General features: G+C 46.9%; 1 protein-coding gene across 1 annotated transcript in view; it reads right to left on the reverse strand.

Moving 5' to 3' along the window:
* Positions 1-22,875, reverse strand: part of itga9 (integrin, alpha 9) — a 632,947-nt gene that overhangs the window by 104,940 nt on the left and 505,132 nt on the right. Inside the window, exons 21-23 of the mRNA XM_038809824.1 lie at positions 16,482-16,571; positions 13,511-13,619; positions 8,217-8,324 (exon numbers count right to left, since the gene is read on the reverse strand). Coding sequence (XP_038665752.1) covers positions 8,217-8,324; positions 13,511-13,619; positions 16,482-16,571 — 307 coding nt within the window. The remainder of the gene's footprint in view (positions 1-8,216; positions 8,325-13,510; positions 13,620-16,481; positions 16,572-22,875) is intronic.

Below are 22,875 nucleotides of genomic sequence, written 5' to 3' on the forward strand. Positions count from 1 at the left end.
TCGGACATGCCCAAAACATATGGACATGATGCGTGGGCCCACCCGCACACTTGGTGAAACTTTTTAAAGCTTTCCAACAGAGCACCTGACTTTTCATAAGAACTTGGGTAAATTTAGTCCTTCTCCTGAAAAGTATAAAATCCCATGAGTCACATTCCAGAAACTTGAGTGACAAACATTGCATTCAACCAAAGGTGACTGAACTTGTAAATGTGAACTGTGCATGTCTGAAGTATGACCCGCCCCAAACGAACCCCAGTAGAACATGCTTGGGTGCTGTGTTCAGGCTTCTGAAATCGGGGCTCTGGCATTATTTATGGTTTAGCACAGGGCTAAAGAGCTGGCTTTTAAAGCAGACCAAGGCAGGCTAGCAGTACGGTTCAATTCCCTAACCAGCCTCCCCAAATAGGTGCTGGAATGTGGCGACGAGGGGCTTTTCACAGTAACTTCATTTGAAGCCTACTTGTGACAATAAGTGATTTTCATTTCATTTGGCTCAGGCATGTGGCCCTTGCATCATTGATAAAATTCGGACCTGAAGGTCAAGAAACTGTTAAATGAACTGAAATACTCTGAACGCTGCTGGATTATTTGGAGTGACATAAAACGCTTCTGCAACATGTACAACCAGCAGTTCCAATCAATATTCTCAAGTAGAATAAAAGTTTATTTTTTTCCCCACAAAAGATGGGCACCTTAACACCCATCTGCTAGTGGCGAACAGAAGGTTTGGGGCAGCACAGTAGCACAGTGGTTAGCACTATTGATTCACAGCACCAGGGACCCGGGTTCAATTCCCAGCTTGGGTCACTGTCTGTGCGGAGTCTGCACGTTCTCCCCGTATCTGCGTGGGTTTCCTCAGGGTGCTTCTGTTTCTTCCCACAGTCCAAAGATGTGCGGGTTAGGTGGATTGGTCATGCTAAATTGCCCTGTCATATCAAAGATAGGTGGGGTTGATGGGTTACGGGGATAGGGTAGAGGTGTGGACTTAAGTAGAGTGCTCTTTCAGGGGCCGGTGTAGTCCCGATGGGCTGAATGGCCTCTATCTGCACTGTAAATTCTATGAATATATGAGAAAGTATTCTTCCTCGTAATAAACCTGCAAGAAATTATACTGATTTCTTCAGTTCATCAATGTCTTTCTGATGTCTTTCTAAAGAAAGGATCCTTGAAAGCAATAATGTTAACACAAGAGACAAGAATATTCTTGCATAGTAATTATTTTGTTAAGAGAATTAAGCAGCACATCTGTAATTATCTCTTATTTCTTTTTTAAATATTTTTTATTCTTTTTCACATTTTCTCCCAAATTTACACCCAACAACAATAAACAATAATCAGTAACAACTATGTCAATCCCCATATCAATAACAATGATCCCATCCTCCCACCAAACCCCAAACATGAGCCCGCATGTTCACACAAACAAATGACAAAAAGGAATTAGGGATCACCCATAGTCACCATTAACTCACACAGCCACCCCCTCCCCCCAACCCTGCCACCCACACGCCCCAAATAATGTTCGATGTTATCCAGTTCTTGAAAGTGCATAATGAATAATGCCCATGAATTGTAGAACCCCTCCATCCTTCCCCTCAGTTCAAACGTAACCTTCTCAGGAGTCAAGAATTCCAACAGGTCCACCCGGCACGCCAGGGCACAGGGTGGAGAAGCTGCTCTCCAACCTATTAGGATCCGCCTTCGGGCGATCAACGAGGCAAAGGTGACAACATCTGCCTCCGCACACGTTTCCAACCCTGACTGGTCCGACACCCCGAATATGGCCTCCCGGGGGCCCGGGTCCAGTGTCACGTGCCCCACTTTAGAAATTACCCTAAAAACCTCCTTCCAGTAATCCTCTAGCTTTGGACAGGACCAAAACATATGAACGTGATACAAAATACTCACTCTTGTCTAGATTCAGTTTGTACCCTGAGAAAGACCCAAATACGCGAAGCAGCTCCAATAATCCCCCTATCGGCACACTCGGTTCCGACACGTATAACAGCAAGTCATCGGCATACAAGGACACCCCCCCCGCACTATTCCTTTCCATACCCCCGAACTTCTTAATGCGATGGCCAACGGCTCAATCGCGAGTGCAAACAGCAGGGGGGACATAGGACATCCCTGCCTAGTCCCACGGTGGAAAGAAAAGTATCTCGAGCTGATGTTGTTTGTGCAGACACTCGCCCTTGGCTCCATATATAGTAGCTTTACCCAATTCACAAATCTTGGTCCAATCCCAAACCGCTCCAGAACAGCCATCAAGTCAAACGCCTTCTCAGCATCCAATGCCACAACCACCTCTGTTTCCTTCCCCTCTGCCGGTGCCATAACGACGTTCAATACCTTTCTAACGTTTGAAAAGAGCTGCCTCCCTCTTACGAACCCCGTCTGATCACCTTCGGGAGGCACTCCTCCAGCGTACCCGCCAGTACCTTCATCAATACTTTTGCGTCCACATTCAGAAGTGATATGGGCCTCTACAACCCACACTCAGTCGGATCCTTATCTTTTTTTAGCAACAGGGAAATCGATGCCTGCCCCAAAGTTTGTGGCAACACCCCCTTCCCTATCGCCTCTTCAAACATCCCCACCATCAGGGGTGCTAGCTTATCCTTGAATTTTTAATAATATTATACTGTAAACCCATCGGGCCCTGCCACCTTCCCCAACTGCATCCTCCCAATCGCATCCTTTATCTCCTGTTCCACTATCGCGCCTTCTAATGTAGCCCTGTCCCCCTCCCCTAACCTCAGGTACTCCAACCAATCTAGAAATTCCTGCATCTCCCGGTCTCCCCCAGGTGGCTCTGACCTGCACAACCTCTCATAAAATTCCTCAAAAACCTTGTTAATCAGATCCGGAGCCACCACCAACTTCCCTGCCCTATCCCTCACCTGAACAATTTTCCTTACTGCTGCTTCCCTCCGGAGCTGACCTGCTAACATACTTATCTCCACCTTCGTAAACTGCAACCCCTGCTCGTCTCAGTTGGCGCACCGCCTTCCTGGTAGATAGTTGCCTGTCGTTCCTTACTCTTTTCCAGCTTCGCTGGGTCCCCATCTTCTGCATAACTCCTATCTACCTCCAACATCTCATATATTAGCCTCTGCCGCTCCAACCTCTCCTCGTTGTCTACCCTGGCCTTAAACAAGATCACCTCCCCCCTCACCACCGCCTTTAGAGCCTCCCAGACAACTGCCTTCGACACCTCACCCGTACAGTTGAAATCTACATATTCCTCAATTATCTTTTAAATTTTCTCACAGAACACTTGGTTCCCCAAAAGTCCCAGATCTAATTTCCACCCTGGCCTCTGCGCTACCCCCTTCTCCAGCACCATATCCACCCAATGTGGCACGTGATCTGACACAGCAATTGCAGAGTATTCCGACCCCTTAACCCCAGCCGACAAAGCCTTCCCCACCACGAAAAAGTCGATCCGCGAGTATACCTTCTGGACTGCTGAGAAAAACGAGTACTCCCGTTCCCTCGGGTGCAGAAACCTCCAAGGGTCCACCCCTCCCATTTCCACCATTAGCCCAGCCAACGCCTTCGCACCCCCCCCCCCCCCCCCCCGACTATCAGTTTGTGTGTGTCCAAGTCAGGGATGGCCCCAAACACCTTCTTTGCGAATCCCAACATCATCCCAATTGGGACCATATACACTTAACAGCGCCACTAACCTCCCCTCCAGCGCTCCTGTCACAATCACATATCTACCCCCCTGATCTGCCACCTCCTTCTCCATCTGGAAGCGTACTCTTTTGCTGACCATTATCCCTACCCCTCGAGCCCTTCCATCAAATCCAGAGTGAAACACCTGACTAGCCCAGCCCTTTTTAAGTCTCACCTGGTCCTTCACCCTCAAGTGAGTCTCCTGCAGCATTGCCACATCGGCTTTCAGACTTTTAAGATGAGCAAGCACCCTTGACCTCTTCACCGGACCTCCTGACCCCCTCACATTCCACATGACTATCCTAACTGGGGGTAATTATCTTTTATAACTCAAGTGTTTGTCCATTAATTATCATGCTCTTAACGCTCATTTTTGTATGTATTCAGAGACTCCAATCATGATCAGATTGTATGTACCATCTTCGAAAAGGGTATCACAAGTGTAGTGCAGACAACTAATTCAATACAAATTTGTATGATTGGTTAAGAGAAGGTTGCTGATACAGAGTAAAAGATGGGGGAGGAGCTAATTTTCACCTAGGTTCCCCCACTCACTATTCTGACTTTGGCAGATTATCCCCGCAAAACCCCAGTTCAACATTGCTTTTGATGTTTATAGCATTTTTCCAGGGATTCTGCTTCTCCAGATGAAATTCACCATTGAGAGTTTTACAATGGTAGACTTTCTATTACTTCGATCATTTTGGCAGGTATCAGACAGCGATGAATATCGGAGAACACAAAGCATATGACAAAATATGAAACAATGCGCACGGTTCAACAAAAACATTTCTAAGTGTCATTTTGGATGCAATTAGTGATGTGTTAGGCAGGTTGATTCGATGTGGACTGCACTCGATGCAGTGAAGCTAGAAACAGACGTCTAACACTGGAGAAGATCCAACACGGTTTTATTCAATGATAGAACTGCTGTACATATTCAGCTGTGGGTCGACACTATACTGAACTGACTGGAGACCTTGTAGCCTGATCAGACTTACTAGCTACTGCATGGTGTTTGCACTTGCTAGCTCATGGACTCTGACTGTCTCAGTGGCTGGGTCCAGAGAGAGCGGGAAACCTCGTGCCCTCTGGCTTTATAGTGGTAGTGTCCAGTCTGATGATTGGCTGTACTGTGCTGTGTGCTTACTGGTCATCCTGTGTGTCAATCACTGCCTGTCTGCACTTTATTATGTACATGAGTGGATATTATGACAATTAGCAGGGTGTATCTCGATGGCCGCGTTGGAGAGATCGCAGCCCGTATTTAAGCGGCCCTTAGTACTGAAAATGAGGCCCACAACCTTCTCACCATTACTGGCTGCATCACAGTCGGATTTTCCAGACTCTTGCATCAGCTTCGTAACGCCAACAAGGGGGAGCTGCTTTTAAACGCTCCGACACAACTCACTCCAAATCAACACGCAAGCACGATAGCGTGCAGACCTGCTCCTTGCTTTGTGGATGCCGACCTGCCCAGGTTTCTCAACGCCATCGATGCAAGATGGGACTCCCTGTTCCCATGAGGGGGTCAGAGGACAAGCAGCAGGGTCACCTTTTCCGCCTGGGAGTCAGTGGCAACAGCTGCCAGTGCGGGACGCATGACCAGGAAGAGCGGTGTACAATGTCAGAAGAATACCAACGACCTCCACCGAGCTGCAAGAGCAAATTACCACATCTCTCCTGGCATCAGTTCCACCTGCCACCCCTCAAATTCCCAAACCCTACCCCCCCATCCTCACAAATTACTGGCTGACTCCTCGCACCCTCCCCACATCCCATCTTCATGTCTTATCCACAGAACCCCCTGGCACCCACCAGCACAAACCCTTTGTGTCCAGGTGCAGCTCCCACATATGCCATCCTCCCACCAACCAATCAAACATGCGGCTCACACGCCCCCCACAAAGAGAAGACAGCCCATAAATAATAACCGGGAAAGGACCAAGACGTGGGCTGGAGAACCAAAGATCCGAGTCCTCGCCCCCTTTGAGGAACTGGCCCTGGAGATTGTGGGGTTGACCGAGGAGAGAGCAGCCACCAACAGTGAGGTTGGCCTGTACCACAGAGATACAAAGAACGAAGAACAAAGAAAAGTACAGCACAGGAACAGGCCCTTCGGCCCTCCAAGCCTGTGCCGACCATGCTGCCCATCAAAACTAAAATCTTCTACACTTCCTGGGTCTGTATCCCTCTCTTCCCATCCTATTCATTTATTTGTCAAGGTGCCCCTAAATGTCACTATCGTCCCTGCTTCCACCACCTCCTCCGGCAGCGAATTCCAGGCACCCACTACGCTCTGTGTAAAAAACTTGCCTCGTACATCTCCTCTAAATCTTGCCCTTCACACCTTAAACCTATGCCCCCTAGTAATTGACCCCTCTACCCTGGGGAAAAACCTCTGACTATCCACTCTTTGCCCCTCATAATTTTGTAGACCTCTATCAGGTCACCCCTCAACCTCCGTCGTTCCAGTGAGAACAAACCGAGTTTATTCAGCCGCTCCTCATAGCTAATGTCCTCCATACCAGGCAACATCCTGGTAAATCTCTTCTGCACCCTCTCTAAAGCCTCCACATTCTTCTGGTAGTGTGGCGACCAGAATTGAACACTGTACTCCAAGTGTGGCCGAACTAAGGTTCTATACAGCTGCAACATGACTTGCCAATTCTTATACTCAATGCCCCGGCCAATGAAGGCAAGCATGCCGTACGCCTTCTTGACTACCTTCTCCACGTGTGTTTCCCCTTTCAGCGACCTGTGGACCTGTCCACCTAGATCTCTCTGGCTTTCAATACTCTTGAGGGTTTTACCATTCACTGTATATTCCCCACCTGCATTAGACCTTCCAAAATGCATTACCTCACATTTGTCCGGATTAAACCCCATCTGCCATCTCTCTGCTGCATGAAGTTCTGGCCCAGGAATGCACATTGGGAATTCTGGCATATATTTGACTTGTGACTCCATCAATTGTGGTCCCTGTACGAAGCACGTTTCTGTACTAGCACATGTGCTAGTGCTATATGAAACAACTGCTCAAAGGGAAACAGATGTTTGGCGGTTTTAAACGTGACCACAGATTGAGATGAACAAATCTTTATGTTCAATTAGGCTCACGTTGGAAGCATCATCTGTCGCAGGCAATCTGTCAGCTCGTCTTGAATTTTTAACTGATTGCTTTCAGCAGGACGCAGAACTGTCATACTTTACCTCACTCAACCTTTTACATCTGGTTATTTACTAGTGTCATCTGGTCAAAAAATTTGTGATAAATTGTTGCCTTTGTGTCTCCTGCCACAGGGCTTCACACACCAGGGGCTGAATTTTATGCTATGGGGTGGGAACTCCACCAACACCAGCATCAAAACGGGGCGAGCCCATCTCACCTTGGCGGACATGCCCCACAGTCATTTAACAACTGTTGAGCTGTTGTTAACAGCCTCATACCAACATCAAGGAGGACATCCCACCCCCAAGAGCTGCCAGCCAATCAAATGACCTGCAGTTGTCTTGTCCCAGCATTCCCACTGGGCACTGCAATGTAGCTCAGGCTAAGAGGCAAGTCTGACGTCTCTCTGGGACCAGGCTGGCAGGCCCTGGCAAGGGTGGTAGGTGCAGGGTTTAGGGAGTACGTTTTAAAAGACCTCTGATTTTTGCAGGGAGCCTGAAGAGAAGGCACACACCCCCTGTCTCACCACTTCATGGGTTGGGCACGTGGTGTCGGTCTCCCCTGCCATGTGTAAAATCCCAGTGGCAGCAGGAGGAGTCCCTGGCCATTAACTAGCCACTTAAGGGCCTGAATTAGGTAAGTCACCTAACACCTCCACTGCCGGTAGTAAAATTCCAACAGGGGTAGATAGGCACCTGGATTGATGCAGCTGGCATGTCACCCAATTTTATGACACCCCTTGCCAGCCATTCAGCCCATGCAGAGGCCATAATGTTCCGGCCCAGGAATCTATATTCAGGCTTATATCAGACTTGCAACCCCATCAATTGTGGTCCCTGAATTGTTCACGTTTCTGAATTCTCGGGGTGTGTTTCCCATGGACAAAGCTGTTCGCTAGGAGTATTGGAGACAAATTGTATCCCATCAATAATATGAATAACGTTGGAAGTTGCAGATTTGAACAGATAAAACTGCTTCTTCATACTTGATGTGATGTTAAAGGGGCACTGTACACTTCTCAGAAAACTTGTAACATTGGATAGAATCAAAAAGCACGCAAAAAAATTCTGAGAAATAGTTATTTGGCAAAAATAATAGAGTCCTCGGTCATGACATAGTGGCTCATTACACTCAGTGTCAATCATTAGCAATTGCATGTGAACAGAAAAGAACATTTAACACAATCTAGATCTGTAAAGTAAGCATATAAAGGGAAAGTTATCAGCAATTTATAAACCCTGCGATTGCTGCATATTTTAAGAAATGATGCTATCTATATCTGACAACCAATTGATACAAACAGTTTATTCAAAGAAAGCAGAAGACTACAGTAGTATTGATAGCACTGTGTACTCACCACAACCTCCTGGATAAGAAAGATGTCAGCTCCATTTGTATAAAGTCTGCTTGGAATCATAATTTGCACAGCAAGTTCTGGCACACTGCTTGGGCCCATGTTTATAACCTTTAATTCAATAATAAAGGGGGGGGGGGGGGGGGGAAGGCTGTTATTAGTCCTGTTTGATTAAAACTATTCCGTTACAACCCTCAGCAAATGCCCCACTCCTGAAATAACATTATCTGCTCTCGTGACACACCTTGCATCATTTAAGGCTTCCTTTTTAATACAGAACTCTATAGAAGAACATTGGATGATCCTGCAATCGAGAGGTCCATCTTAATGAATAAAAGTCACATGCTGTTCAGCTCTAATGTACGGAGATTTGTCCATGAACATTGCTCATTGCTGGAAGCACCAGCTCAATTATATGCCCCTATTGGTCTCATTGTGACATCCTTCTACGAGGCTCACAGTGGTAACATTTATACAAATTGTTTATATTTTACACATTTCCTTGTTTACCCTCCATATAATCATCACAAGTTAAAACTCTAAATGAGGAAGAAAGACAGTGCAAAGAAGTGGTGAAGTCAGGCTTGATGGCACTTCCCCTCAATTCTAATTATGGAAAAGCTAAGTAAATATTTAATCACAATTTTATTTATTTATTGCTGAGTAATGTCCCTGGCTGTAGTTCATTTTAATCCGGCTTCAGAAAGAGTCCTGAAGGAGTTAGTTCTCACCAGTACCAGCTGAATTATTTTAGCACAATGCCAGTTGCTGAAAAAAGACACATGTTGTTGAAGCCTTTCGCCTTGCACTCATCAAGACAATTTGCAAGAATATTAAATATAACGAGAACATGAACACACATTGTACCTGTTTCAATTAAACAAAATGGTTGATAGTCATATCAGCTTCCTTCTCCATACATTGACCAATCAGAGTCAACCTGCTTTATTTAAATTTAAACAAAGCTGGGTGGTTAACTGTCAATCATCAATTAACTGTTACTTTCCTCATGGCAATGCCTCGACCAATCAGAGTACAATTGACAATCAATCATTACTCTCCTCCAATGAAGTATAAATTGTTGTTCCCTTTTACATTTGGTATTCTTTCAAATTGTCCTGATCAGTGCAAGATGAAAAGCTTCGGCCACATGTGTATTTTTCGCAACACTCAAGTTCTATATTACTATAATGCTAATTGGGAAATCTCAACTGGAAGTTGATTGATATAAACTTTTGAACTGCTAATTATTGCAGCAAGGTCCTTATGGTCTTGTTAGGACAAACACATTTAAAATGATTTGTTAAGTTCCTTTTCTCCGATGTTGTTCATGTCACATTAATCTAACAGGATGGGACTCTGAACACCATTGCAAAACTAAGAATAGACGCAGAGGAAAATAAGTGAAATCCACTCATGTTCTGTTAACTCAATATAAGTTTAGATTGTGCCTCAGTTCAGAAGGGGAAACCTGCCAACTTTATAATGTTTCCTTTGAACAATGAAGTGCATAAGAGTATAGCTTGTTCAAGTGTTTTATAAGTGCCAAATTTCAAAAATAACATAGGTGTAAAATAAAACCTCAGTGAAATGTTCTCTTGCCATTTGCAGGGATTCAGGGATTTGTACAAATTCCAGGTCCAGGGAGATACTAGACCATAACTCCTCCCCTGCTGTCATACCTTCCCCATTATGGGAAGGAGCATGATCGGAATGAGATAAATAAAAGCTGTCAATGGAGCTGAGCATGCAAAGAGTTGGGTTGCTATGCGTTTTTGAGCATTAGCTGCATTTTCCCAAAGGGGCTGTTTACGTTGAAAGGCATGCTTGTGGAAGAAAGCTGTATGTCCCCAGCCAAGAATTTACACTATCCAAGAGGTACAAAGAGGGACTGAGTCTAATTAAAATAATGCTGAAAGCTCTGAATGTTCAGGGTTTGGCAGTGTCCAGAAAAATTTAAAGAGTCCTACTTAGTCAGTCAATCAGGACAAACTGCAGTGAAGGCACCGACAAGTCAGGTCCACATAAGCACGTGTCTTTTTAAGGATCAAAGATACTCTTTTACATATTGCATGTAGTAAATGAAATAAACATATATTGCTTCAAAGCAGAATCCCTTATCGCTCAAAGTACCAAGCATCTTGCGTTCGGGGTCGGGAACTGTTCTATAAATAGATGCATACATTATTGCACACCAGACCTAGGTGCACATTCAACAGGCCCCTGTTTTAGAGCTACCATTCTCTAAACACCGTAAGTTTGAACTGCCTGGGTTTACAGTAGAGAAGGCTGCTATGCCTGACAAGCATGTGCCAGTCCTTGGCAATAAACTGATTCTACTGCTCAACTCTCTCCTAAAGTTCCAGATCTCCCTCTGCTTCTATTAATTATCAGCCTCTTCCTAAAAGTTGCAAATAATCTTCACATCTACCACTCCTTGTGACAAAACATTTTGCCCTGGTAGGAAAAATTTGATCTTGATTATGTTTGTTCATTGTTCATTGTCATTCTAACCAACAGAAATAGCGGTCCCTATTTTAAAGCAGGGGTGGAAGGAGGAGAGTGGGTATGATTTTCCAACTCTGAAACATATGGAAAACCCCAGAACATTGGGAGAGTGGACTATTTGCACAACTTTTCTTGGAGACGTACCCAGATGCAGGCAGATCCAGCACTGGCAAGCAAAAGCAAGAAATCAGTGGCGGGACATCAAAGCCAACTGTGGGATCAAACCTGGCAGTCGCTTATGTGGTGAGGAAGGACAGAGGTTAAGACTGGGTCAAGGGAGCCACAAGGTTTCCTTGAGATGCCCAGGGAAATCCGTCTGCTCTTCTTGACCCACAAGGCTAGCTAAAATAACATTTTAAAGGTTGCTGAGCCACTTCTGATTCACAATCCACCACCTGGCAGGCTAGGCCTAATGTGCAATACACCACTTTTCCCCCCCATTTGGTGCCTGACTAAAATAGCACATCAGGTCCCCATGAACAGATCTGGTCTGTGTATATGAAGAAAGATTCCAAGGCTTCCTGTGGGTGATGTGCTTGCCATCTCAAAAGAGTAAGTCAACATTGGGGCACGATTAGAGGATAAATGGATCAAAAGAATTTGGTATATTTATTTTAGTTTCCCTTAGCTCCTCTCTCATCGGCTCACTTTCCACTGGGGGTTTGTGGGGTGGGGGCGGAGTTTGTGGCCAGTGTTCCCCTATTCAAAACTCTTTAAATTGTTAACATTTTCTAACAAATCTCCACTTTGTCTTCACTGCTCTAGTGAATGCACTTCAAGTATCTCCAATCTTACATCAATGCAATGGATTTGCATTGTTCATAGGTCTCTTCTGGAAATCTAGAAATCAATTTACGATTGAGGCTGCTGAGCACAGCCTTTTGTAGCCCAGCTTCAAAAAAAGGTGCTCATTGTTATATATGTGGTTTATTATAATTGTGTGCAATGTCTCTTTAAGAACTGAGTCACATGACATGTGTGGTGTCGTTAGCTACTTCCAGGGCCCTTAGTCTAGTACCAGCTTTTGCACAGTGAAGACCTATTTAATAAGCCTATGTTCTTGTTACTTTCAACTCATCTGTATCTGCAATCTATTTCTTTTGTAAGTAAAGTAGCCATAGTCCCAGATGACCATCGGCTGCTTTGAGGGGGAGAGCTGACTGGTGGTGATTTAACCTGAGGGTCACCACACCTCAGACGAGGGGTGAGATTGAGAAGGTGGGGCCTTCATGGATAACCTCAGCTGGTATGGGAATTGAACGCGCGCTGTTCTTTTGTAGCATTAGTCTAAAGATACAACACTCATCCAATTAGAGAGTGCAGCAAAACCCAATAAATCTAGTGCACTCCACATTGCGTAGACTGAGCTCTGCACTTAATCCTGTGACACAGTCTGCTGGAGTTAAACCTCAAAATGTTAACAATTGCTGGGAATAGATAATATTGCGAGAGTCGCAAATGGAAACACAAAATAAAATGGCTTACACTTCACCTCAGGAGACCGGAACATGCGAATTAGGAGCGGGAATAGGCCTTTCTAGCCCTTAAACCTGCTCTGTCATTCAATAAGATCATGGCTGATCTGATTGTGGCCTCAACTCTACATTCCACCGACAACAATAACCTTTGACTCCCTGGTTAGCCAAAAATCTATCTACCTCCTCCTTGAAAATATTTATTGACCCCTCCACCTCCACTTGTCCCTGGGGAAGAGAATTTGCAAGATTCATGACCCACTGAGAAAAATAATTATTTTTCCTTCTTAATTGAGAAGCCCTTTATTTTTAAACTGTGTCCCCTAGTTCTCCCACGATGAGAAACATCCTTTCAGTATCCACTCTGCTTGCTAAGACCCCTCAGAATCTTGTATCTTTCAATACCATCACCTCTCAATCTTCTAAACTCTAATACTGGTCCATCCTGTCCAATTCTTCCTCATAAGATAACCGCTCAGTCCATCTCCGGTGTCTGTCGAGTAACAAGAACAGTAAAGAACAGTGCCTGACTCTCCTCACTAGTGTTTCAAAATTATTTCACAAGAAGAAAAACTCATTAGTTGATATCCTGTGAGTGGATTTAGTGGATGTCATGACCACTATCTGTTGTTTTTTTTCATACCTTTGTTCTTGCGTCTATTCTGACATGCGCATTGGAATCTGGGGATTCCCAAAAGCACAGTCTACATCGGGGTGGACGAGAAGCATGTTGGCATTTTCAATGTGGACCTTTCATGAGAGCAGAGGTGTACCAGAGGAGTTTGTGTTCCGAGGTTCTTTCTCTGTTTAGATGCTGGAAGGCTTCCTGTATGTGTGACTACCACAATTGGCTAGTCGGGTTGCAATTGGCTAACTTAGCACAGGCCAGAGAGATATATGTATTCCAGAGCTGCTCGTTCGTGTAACCATCTGACACTCTGCAGCATCTGTTACAAGGTATCAAAGTCTAGACTGAGAAATAAATTGCAATAAATTTGTCAAGTGGTGTGTTGTTTGAGAGTATAGATCACAGGAATGGTCACAATCCATGCCACTAAAAATCTGTCAGAAATGCAAGGTCATGGAATTGTCCCAGACAGGGTAGATTTTACTATTTCACACTATTGTTGAAATGGTACCAAATATTCTGAATTCAAGTGTGGGAGTCAGTATATCCCACAGAACGTTTATACCTGGTTTCACAGCTGATATAGACTAAAAGGGTTTTTAATGGAAAGGTACGCAGCTGAGAGATAGACTTCTCTTAACAAATTGCTACTGTATAAGAAATGGATACTAGCATGGCTGGGTCACCTGAAATGTCAAGTTGAAAGGCTGAAAGAGGCAGGACATGTCTTCCAATTGAATAAACTTTGATGCATCCACTGAATCACCGTAAATAAAGGAAGCTGGAACAATAGACCTATTTTAGAAAAGAAATAAATAGTTATCAGCTTGGACAAATAAAAATCATGGCACTGTGGTTCAATAAATATGTGGCCAGAATAAACAATGGGTGCGGTTTGACTGGGGAAAAAAATCTATATCCGGTTTTGGGCATGTTTAATGGGGTATTTCTCGGCAGTTGCAGCACCGAGACATATCTCGATATTTAATGGCACTTTGCCGGTTTTCTTTGGCCTGGGAAGTTTTTCTCTGCCGAGGCAGCACTTGGGAGTAACTTCCTATTGTTCAGCCCAGCAGGAAAGGATCCTCAGAGATCAGGGTGCCATTTTGTCTGGCTGTCCCAATCTCACCCCACCTCAAGAAGGCCCCCAGGAACGCCTCATCGCCTTTCCCGCCCCCCACCCCCCCCCCCCTCTACCTTGTAAAGCCCCCAGGCCCAGTCCCTGGCAGTGCCAACCTGGCACCCAGGCACTGCCAGGCTGACAATGTCGACATGCCCAGGTGCCAGAGGAAGAGGGAGGTGCCACCCTGCCCGACCAGGATGTCTGACCCACAATTGTGGAAACCAGAACTAAACTGCACCCTGGCGATTTCTCATGGGCACCAAGAGAATCCTACAAATTCATATTGAAATGAGCCTAATGACCATTTTAAAATGCTGATCTGGATCTCGCCCAGTGAGGGGGAGATCACGGTCATAAAACTCGCGAGAAGCGATTAAATCTGGCGAGGCGTTTCAAGCATTGCAAATCTTACAACACGCGAGAAGCATCTCGTGAGATTCAAGGGCCTTGTCCAGACACCAAGTCAGGCGTGACAAGGCCATTAAATCGTGCCTAGCGTATTAGCATTTAACCTGTTTTATCAGCAAGCAAAATTATTCTTAAACACCTTGATGTGGAGCTAAGCGGATGCTTGTCTTCAGTCTCAAAACAACGGGAATTAAATTTGAACCTGTCAATATTTGAGATTGCAAAACATAAAAGCACCTGCAATTTTTATTGAGTTGATCAATAACAAAGTAAAACATCAGAATTTTTTACATTTATACAATTGATACATTGATAAAAATGTAAAAGTGAGTGTGAATACTTGACATATAAATGTTATTTTTAATAAATTACACTGTAACAATAACTTGCATTTTATGTAGTAACATTAATGTGCAAAATGTTTCAAAGCACTTTGCAGAGTAGTTGTATGAGGAATACACCTGAGAGGTGGGAGAATGAAGTACTAAGTAATAGATTAATAAGATGGAGGGAGACCTGATCGTACTTGGGTACAGAGTGATTGGAGTGGGGGGGGGGGGGGGGGATTGCATTGTAGTATTGTAGGAATTTCCATCCCGACACCATTTGGCGCTCCAAACTTTCCCGTCCCGCCCGTGTCACTGCCTGCACAGGGCTGGAAAATCCCACCCATAACTTTGTTTGTGGAAAATTATCTTCGAGCAATATTCTGCACCAGGAGAGAAAGCTTCAGCGATGTTATTAAAGTCTAGGAGGGAGAGAATGGGGCCTAGGTTTAGTCACTAAAGGTGGGATGGACACGAGGTGAAAGACGAAGGGGGTCATTTTTGTTTTCAGCGCCCAAACAATTAACTGGCAAGGTGGATCATCAGCACGTCATCGAAACCACTGAATTTTCAGTTCCGAGAGAACATTTTCTGCACATCACGGATGAAAAATGAACCACCGCCCAGGAAAGCAGGTCAGGATTGTGGTGGAATCAAAGGGACAAGTGGAAGTCGTGCCCTGCCAACAGCCCATTAAGTGTGGTGAACCGTACACAAACAACAGTCTTTGTCACATATCTTCAAAGCAGCACAGGGCTAGCAGTGTCCAAAGGGTTAATTACTCAACAGCATGTTCCTTCACCAGAAAGCTGCAGAAAGATCAAAGCCAGCATTTTCTAAACTGGCACTTGAGGAATGACCCAGGAGTCAGTGAACCCATTATTAATAAATCATTAACTTTGACAGTGCAGTGGACGTTCCTCTGCACAAGCAGAAAGAGGAAGTCATCTGACAATACTGAAGGCCTGCAACATCCTTTGGAAACTGCACACTGAGACAAAGTTTAATACCTCCTTCCAGTCCTTCCTGTGTCGAGTATTATCAGGAGATCTGCCTTTCTCATTGCTCTGTAAATCAAACACCTCCCTCCCCCCTTCCAATCACTCTGTACCCAAGTACGATCAGGCCTCCCTCCATCTTATTAATCTATTACTTAGTACTTCATTCTCCCACCTCTCAGGATGTTCCAAAACCTGGTTGTTCCATCCCTCAAATAAGTGTCAGCTTCACTTTCTTTCCTTTTATTCCTAATTTCCATGACATAAAAGAGCACACACACAATTTCTGCTTTAAGTGTAATGTCAGGAGAGGAAAACAAATTGTTGTGCAATGCCTCATCTGTCACCTCTGACCTGACTGTGACCTCCATTCCTATCAAACCGCCTTTCCCCTATCTCCAGTATCTGCTCCAACACCCACATCCCCCCGCCCCCCTCCGCCACCCACCTCCACTCTCAGCAGTGGCTTAATCTTGAAATCTTGGCTGACTGCTCCAGCATGATGTTAAACGGGCTTACGGGCCCGTATCAGGCCCCTTAGGCCTCACTATTTAGGTGCAAGGATTCAGCCACACATCTCCACATCATTCCCACACCCCTCACATCAAAAAATGTCTGCACCTGAATTTCTACCCCTTACGGTAGGAATTTCCATCCCGACACCGTTTGACGCTCCAATCTTTCCCGTCCCGCCCCTGTCACTGCCTGCACAAAGCTGGAAAATCCCACCCATAACCTTGTTTGTGGAAAATTATCTTCGAGCAATATTCTGAAATCTTGCTAATATGTTGGTCAAACTTACCCTGTGATAGTCGTGTCCACTTCATGTTTCAACGGCATGGTGAGGATGAGGGTGTTGTCAAACAGAGATTCATTTCGCTCCACATTACCACTGCAGAAAATAAGTAAAATCTATCTCAGAGTCTGCATCAATAACATAAAAATAAAAGTAAATTAGACATTTCAAACTATCATACCAGAAACAATGTGAAGTTAAGTAATTGAAACGCTGGGGTTCAATGACAAAATATGGTGCTGTGGGGGATATTTACTGAGTTGGCACTGTAGGTACAATATCTGAAAGATAGCTTATACGTTTTCAAGCCGCTCATGTTTGAGTGGAGAAGTCATAATCGCATATCAGCTGCAGCATTCAACATTTCTGAAAAGTGCTTTTGAATACTGTGATCATCTGATAGTTTTGTAGACAGATAATAATGTCCCCTTGGATTAGGAAGGGCATTTAAGGCAATGGGAGATTACTAGATTCAAATGCAATGTCAACTGAATTTTATCATGAACAGATTGGAAACGCTCTGTTGGCTCAAAGCCCTCAAGGTCATGGAGAATGGACCAAACGTAATGTGCTGCTGAGCCCAAGAGACTTGCATCCCAGTGTATAGGAAGCAAAATTAATCTCCGCTTCATATATCAGAGCTAATGTTTAAGATAAGAAGAACAAAACCCACTAAATTTTAGCTTAGGGACTCGTTTGTGTCACAATATTTTAATAAAAGGATACCATAAATCTGAAATAAAAATGAAAATCTTAAAACAGGTCAGTTAGCATGACTAAAAAAAACACATCGATTAATGTCTCAGGTACAGAAGGACTGGAAAGTGGAAGATAAGCAAGCTATTTAGTTGAACTGAAGAAAACAAAATGGGTGAGGAGAAAGAGAAGTTCTGGGGTTGAAGGTGTTATTGAAAATCTGAAGAGTGAAAACTGATGGAGGCCATATAAATCAATGGGAGTGAAGAGTTTATCATTCAAGCTGGATCTTTGAGAGCCTCATTTTGATACACAAAGTTCAGGAAGGGGTCAGGGAGCACTCTGATTTGTGTTTGTCTCTCTATCCTTCTCTGGAGAAGTTAGTCTATCAAAGTCAGAGCCGAATGCCAGAGAGGGTTCATCTTCTATAGTCAGACAGAGACTGTGTATGTTCAAACTAAACCTAAAATGTCAGCTGCCTGTTAGCGCTCAATGAGATCTAGCAGCATATCAAGTCATCCAAATGAGGCAGGATCATGAAAATGGTTTGATTGTTTGGGGTAACTGGGCAGGTATAGCAAACGTGATGCCCAAAGCTGGATTTTCACAGAGTCCTTGAAATTTAAAAATAACGGGCAGGACCCAAATGTGGAAATCCCTATTTTCCAATTCTGATTGCAGGAGGAAGGGGGTGGGACAAGACTCAAACAGGAGGGAAACCTGAACTTGGGAGGGTTGTTTGTACTCAGTTCAAAGACACCCCATTTTGGCTATGTCAATGGCCTTAGCCCGCAGTGTGGAAGTCAAGAATTAATGGATGTAAATGCTCTTGAAGGGCAGATATGGTCTGTTTAAGTGCCATAATCTGAGGAGTTTAAATCTCCTCTTCTTCAAACCTGAAAGGTAACAGGCTTAAGCTATGAATAAAAATTAAAATATATTCACTGCTGGACTGCATCGATTGACAGACCAGATTAGAAAAAATAAATCTGGTTGTGCAGTTTCAATAGAATTATTTTTTGACATTTCCCCAAGGACTATTATTATGTTATTATGAATGATGAGGTTCAAAAGTCAAAATTATATCAGCAGGGGATTCTGAGCTCACAGTTTGATAGTTTTAAGAGGCTTTTAAAGGATTAGATGTCTTTGATATTTGGTCTGAATACAAGGGGCGCGATTCTCCGCTCCCGGGAAAAATCGTGAAGGCCGTTGTGAACTCAGCCGAGTTTCACGACGGCCTCGGAGCCCGCTCCTCTCACCGAATTCACCCCAACCCGGGGGGCTAGGAGCGGCGCTCCGTTATTCTCGGCCGCCGGGCCTTGACGCTTGCGGCGCGCCGAGAATGACGCGACGGCGGCGCCTATGTGGCGTTAGCCGCGCATGTGCAAGTTGGCTGCTCCAACCCGCGCATGCGCGGTGACGTCACGACGGCTGACACCTCAAACCCGCGCATGCGCGGTGGCCGTCTTCCCCTCAGCCGCCCCGCAAGACGTGGCGGCTTGATCTTGCGGGGCGGCAGAGGGAAAATAGTGCGTCCCATTGAGACTCGGGACTGAAGGAGCGGCAAAGAAGACTGCTGGACAGAGTGGAGGAGTTGGAGAATAGAGCCCGCAGGAATAATCTGAGGATCATCGGCCTCCTGGAGGGGGTTGAGGGAGCTGATGCCGCAGCGTTTGTGGCAGACCTGTTGATGCAGCTGATGGGGGCTGAAGCCTTTCCGCGAACAAGACAGAGGGGCACCGGAGTGATGAGTCACCGGGCTAGCAGATTGGCTAGTCAAGGGAGTCAGGTGGGGGGGAGAGAATACAGCCAATGGGTGGCGGGGGTGGGGTTACCGGGGGATGTTGCTGGGGGGGGGGTTGTTCTGCTGACGTGGGAGGGATTTGATGTAGACAGTGGGAAGGAGGTCGAGGGTGAAGGCAGCCAAGAGGCGGGCCAAGAAAGGGGGCCGGCCCGAGAAAGGCTATGGCTGACCGGTGTTGGGGGGCGGGGGGGGGGGGGGGGGGGGGGGGGGGGGGCGGGTTGTGCCCCCCAACCAGGCTGATCACCTGGAATGTCAGGGGACTGAATGGGCCGGTTAAGAGGGCACGGGTGCTCACGCACTTGCGGGCCCTGAAGGCGGACGTAATTATGTTGCAGGAGACACATCTAAAAGTGTCTGACCAGACTAGGCTAAGGAAGGGCTGGATTAGCCAGGTCTTCCACTCGGACTTGGACTCGAAGGGGGGTGGCAATCATGATCAACAAGCGGGTGCAATTTGAGGCGGAGGACATAGCCGCAGACAGGGGGGGCAGATACCTGATGGTAAGGGGCAGACTAGAGGGGAGAAGAGTGGTGCTGGTGAATATATATGCCCCGATCTGGGACGACGTGGACTTTATTAAAAGAGTGCTGGGGAAGATCCCGGACTTGGATTCTCGTAGGCTAATAATGGGGGGGTGGGGGGGGGACTTTAACATGGTTCTTGATCCGGCGCTGGATCGGTCATGTCCCAGAATGGGTAGACTCCCAGCAATGGCAAGGGAGCTGAAAGGGTTTATGGAGGAAATGGGGGCAGTGGACCCCTGGAGAGCCAGACAGCTGACTGGAAGGGGCTACTCGTTTTACTTGCATGTCCATAAAGTATATTCTAGGATAGACTTCTTTGTCCTAAGCAGGGACTGTATAGGGGAGGTAAAGAACACAGAATATTCGGCAATCACTATCTCGGACCATGCCCCGCACTGGGTAGACCTGCAGGTCGGAGGGGCGAATCACCAACGCCCACAATGGAGGCTAGACGTGGGACTGTTGTCGGAGGAGGGGATCTGTGAGAGCCTTCGGAGGTGTATGCAAAACTACTTGCAGGTGAATGATACGGGGGAGGTCTCAGCGGCGACCCTGTGGGAGGCGCTGAAGGCAGTAGTGCGGGGAGAGTTGATCTCAATTGGGGCCCACAGGGCCAAGGCGGACAGGGCAGAGATGGACAGATTGGTTAGGGAAATGTGTCGGATAGACGAGGAACATGCGGAGTCTCCGGGGAGTCCCCTCAGGGAGAGGCAGAGACTACAGGCGGAACGGGGGGCGCTATCCACGAGTAGGGCCGTGGAACAGCTTAGGAAGGCGAGGGGTGTGGTGTACGAGCATGGGGAAAAGGCCAGCAGATTGTTAGCGCAGTAACTCAGGAAGAGGGAGGGGGCCAGGGATATAAGTAGAGTGATGAATGGGGAGGGGTGCAGAGTGGAGGACCCGGCAGGATTGAATAAGGTATTCCGGAACTTCTATAGCAAGCTGTACACTTCGGAGCCACCAGAAGAACCGGAGGAGGTGAAAAGGTTTCTGGACGGGTTAACATTCCCAACAGTAGGTGGGGGGGGCGAGTGGATGGGCTGGGGGCCCCGATTAGAATGGAGGAGGTATTGGGGGGCCTAAAGGCTATGCAGTCGGGGAAAGCCCCGGGGCCGGATGGATACCCAGTAGAGTTTTACAAGAAGTTCTCTGAGTTAGTGGGTCCGGTCTTGGTGAGGGTTTTCAATGAGGCAAGGGACAGAGGGACCCTGCCGCCGACAATGTCACAAGCCACCATATCTCTGATATTGAAGCGGGGTAAAGACCCGGAGGCGTGCGGGTCATATAGGCCAATCTCCCTGATCAATGTAGATGCCAAGCTCTGGCGATTAGAATTGAGGACTGCGTACCGGAGGTGATTGGGGAGGACCAAATGGGGTTTGTGAAAGGCAGGCAGCTGTCGGCCAACTTGAGAAGATTACTCAATGTGATAATGATGCCCCCGACGGGCAAGGAGGTGGAGGTAGTGGCGGCGATGGATGCAGAGAAGGCCTTCGACCTGAGAGCCGCAAAGGGATGGAAGGGGATGGTTAGGGACAGGGTGGAACATAGGGTCTCTCTCTCTATGCGGACGACCTGCTCCTGTACGTGTCAGACCCATTGGCCGGGATGGAAAGTATAATGGAAACATTAAGGAAGTTCGGCCAGTTCTCAGGGTACAAATTAAATATCGCCAAGAGTGAAATGTTTGTGGTCCAGGCAAGGGGCCAGGAGAACAGATTGAGAGGGCTACCATTTAGGCTGGTTTAGGAATATTTCCGGTACTTGGGGATCCAGGTGGCGGGAGACTGGGGCAGGCTGCATAAGTTAAATTTGGCCAGGGTGGTGGAGCAAATGAAGGGAGAGTTTCGGAGATGGGATGCACTCCCGCTGTCACTGGCAGGGAGGGTGCAGACTGTAAAGATGACAATCCTCCCTAGATTCCTGTTCATTTTTCAGTGCCTCCCGATCTTTATTCCACAGTCCTTCTTCAAAAGAGTTAACAAGATGATCATGAGCTTTGTCTGGGCGGGAAAACTCCCGCAGGTGAAGAAGGCGATGTTGGAGAGGAACCGCAGCGAGGGAGGGCTGGCATTGCCGAGTCTGTTTAACTATTACTCGGCGGCTAACATCGCTATGATAAGGAAGTGGATGGTGGGTACGGGGTCTATTTGGGAGCGGGTGGAGGCGGCTTCGTGCAGGGGCTCCAGCTTGGAAGCCCTGGTCACGGCTCCTCTACCGCTGCCGCCGGCCAGGTACTCCACCAGCCCGGTAGTGGTGGCGACCCTGCGGATATGGGGCCAGTGGAGGAGGCATGTAGGGGAGACGGGGGCGTCAGTCTGGGCGCCAATCTGCGACAACCATCGGTTTGCCCCCGTGAATATGGATGGGGGGTTTCGAGCATGGTGGCGGGGCGGGGTGGGGAGGGTGGGCGATATGTTCCTGGAGGGGAGCTTTGCGAGTCTGAGGAGATTGGAGGAGGAATTTGGTCTGGTAAGGGGAAATGATTTTAGGTACCTACAGTTGCGGGACTTTGTCCGTAGACGGGTCCCATCCTTCCTACGCCTCCCGCCAATGGGGATCCAAGACAGAATAGTCTCTAGGGTGGGGGGAAGAAGGGGAGGGTAGAGTCTCTGATATTTTAAGGTGCTCATGAAGGGGGAAAGGTCCCAGACGGAGGAACTGAAACTCAAATGGGAGTTTCACCAGCTGCGGAAGTGGCGAGTCCCGGCGTTTGTGTGGTGGGGAGAGAGAGAAACCCAGTGGGGTGGGGGTGGGGGAAGAAGAGCGACCCGGCATTGGAGAGGGGGGGGGGGGGGTAAAGAAGAGCGACCCGGCATTTGGGGGGGGGGGGGGGGTAAAGAAGAGCGACCCGGCATTTGGGGGGTAAAGCTAGGTAAAGCTAGGTGGGGAAATGGAGGACGGGCTGTGGGCAGAGGCCCTGAGTAGGGTAAATTCGACCGCAACATGTGCCATGCTCGGCCTGATTCAATTTAAGGTCGTTCACAGGGCCCACATGACGGTGGCTCGTATGTACAAAATTCTACCACGTACACATGTTTTGGGCATGCCCGATGCTTAGGGGGTACTGGGAGGGATTTGCGGGGATCATGTCCTGGGTGCTAGAAACAAGGGTGGCGGTGGGTCCAGGGTTTGCAATTTTTGGGGTTTCGGAGGACCCGGGAGTCCAGGGTGAGAAAGAGGCCGATGTTTTGGCCTTTGCTTCCCTGATAGCCCGGCGACGAATATTATTGGCATGGAGGGACTCAAAGCCCCCGAAGACTGAGTTGTGGCTTTCGGACATGTCGAGTATTCTGGGTGTGGAAAAAATTAAGTTCGCCTTGAGGGGATCTGTACAGGGGTTCACCCGAAGGTGGCAACCATTCATTGACT

The sequence above is a fragment of the Scyliorhinus canicula genome, chromosome 10 (assembly GCF_902713615.1).
Source record: "Scyliorhinus canicula chromosome 10, sScyCan1.1, whole genome shotgun sequence".
Taxonomy (NCBI): domain Eukaryota; kingdom Metazoa; phylum Chordata; class Chondrichthyes; order Carcharhiniformes; family Scyliorhinidae; genus Scyliorhinus; species Scyliorhinus canicula.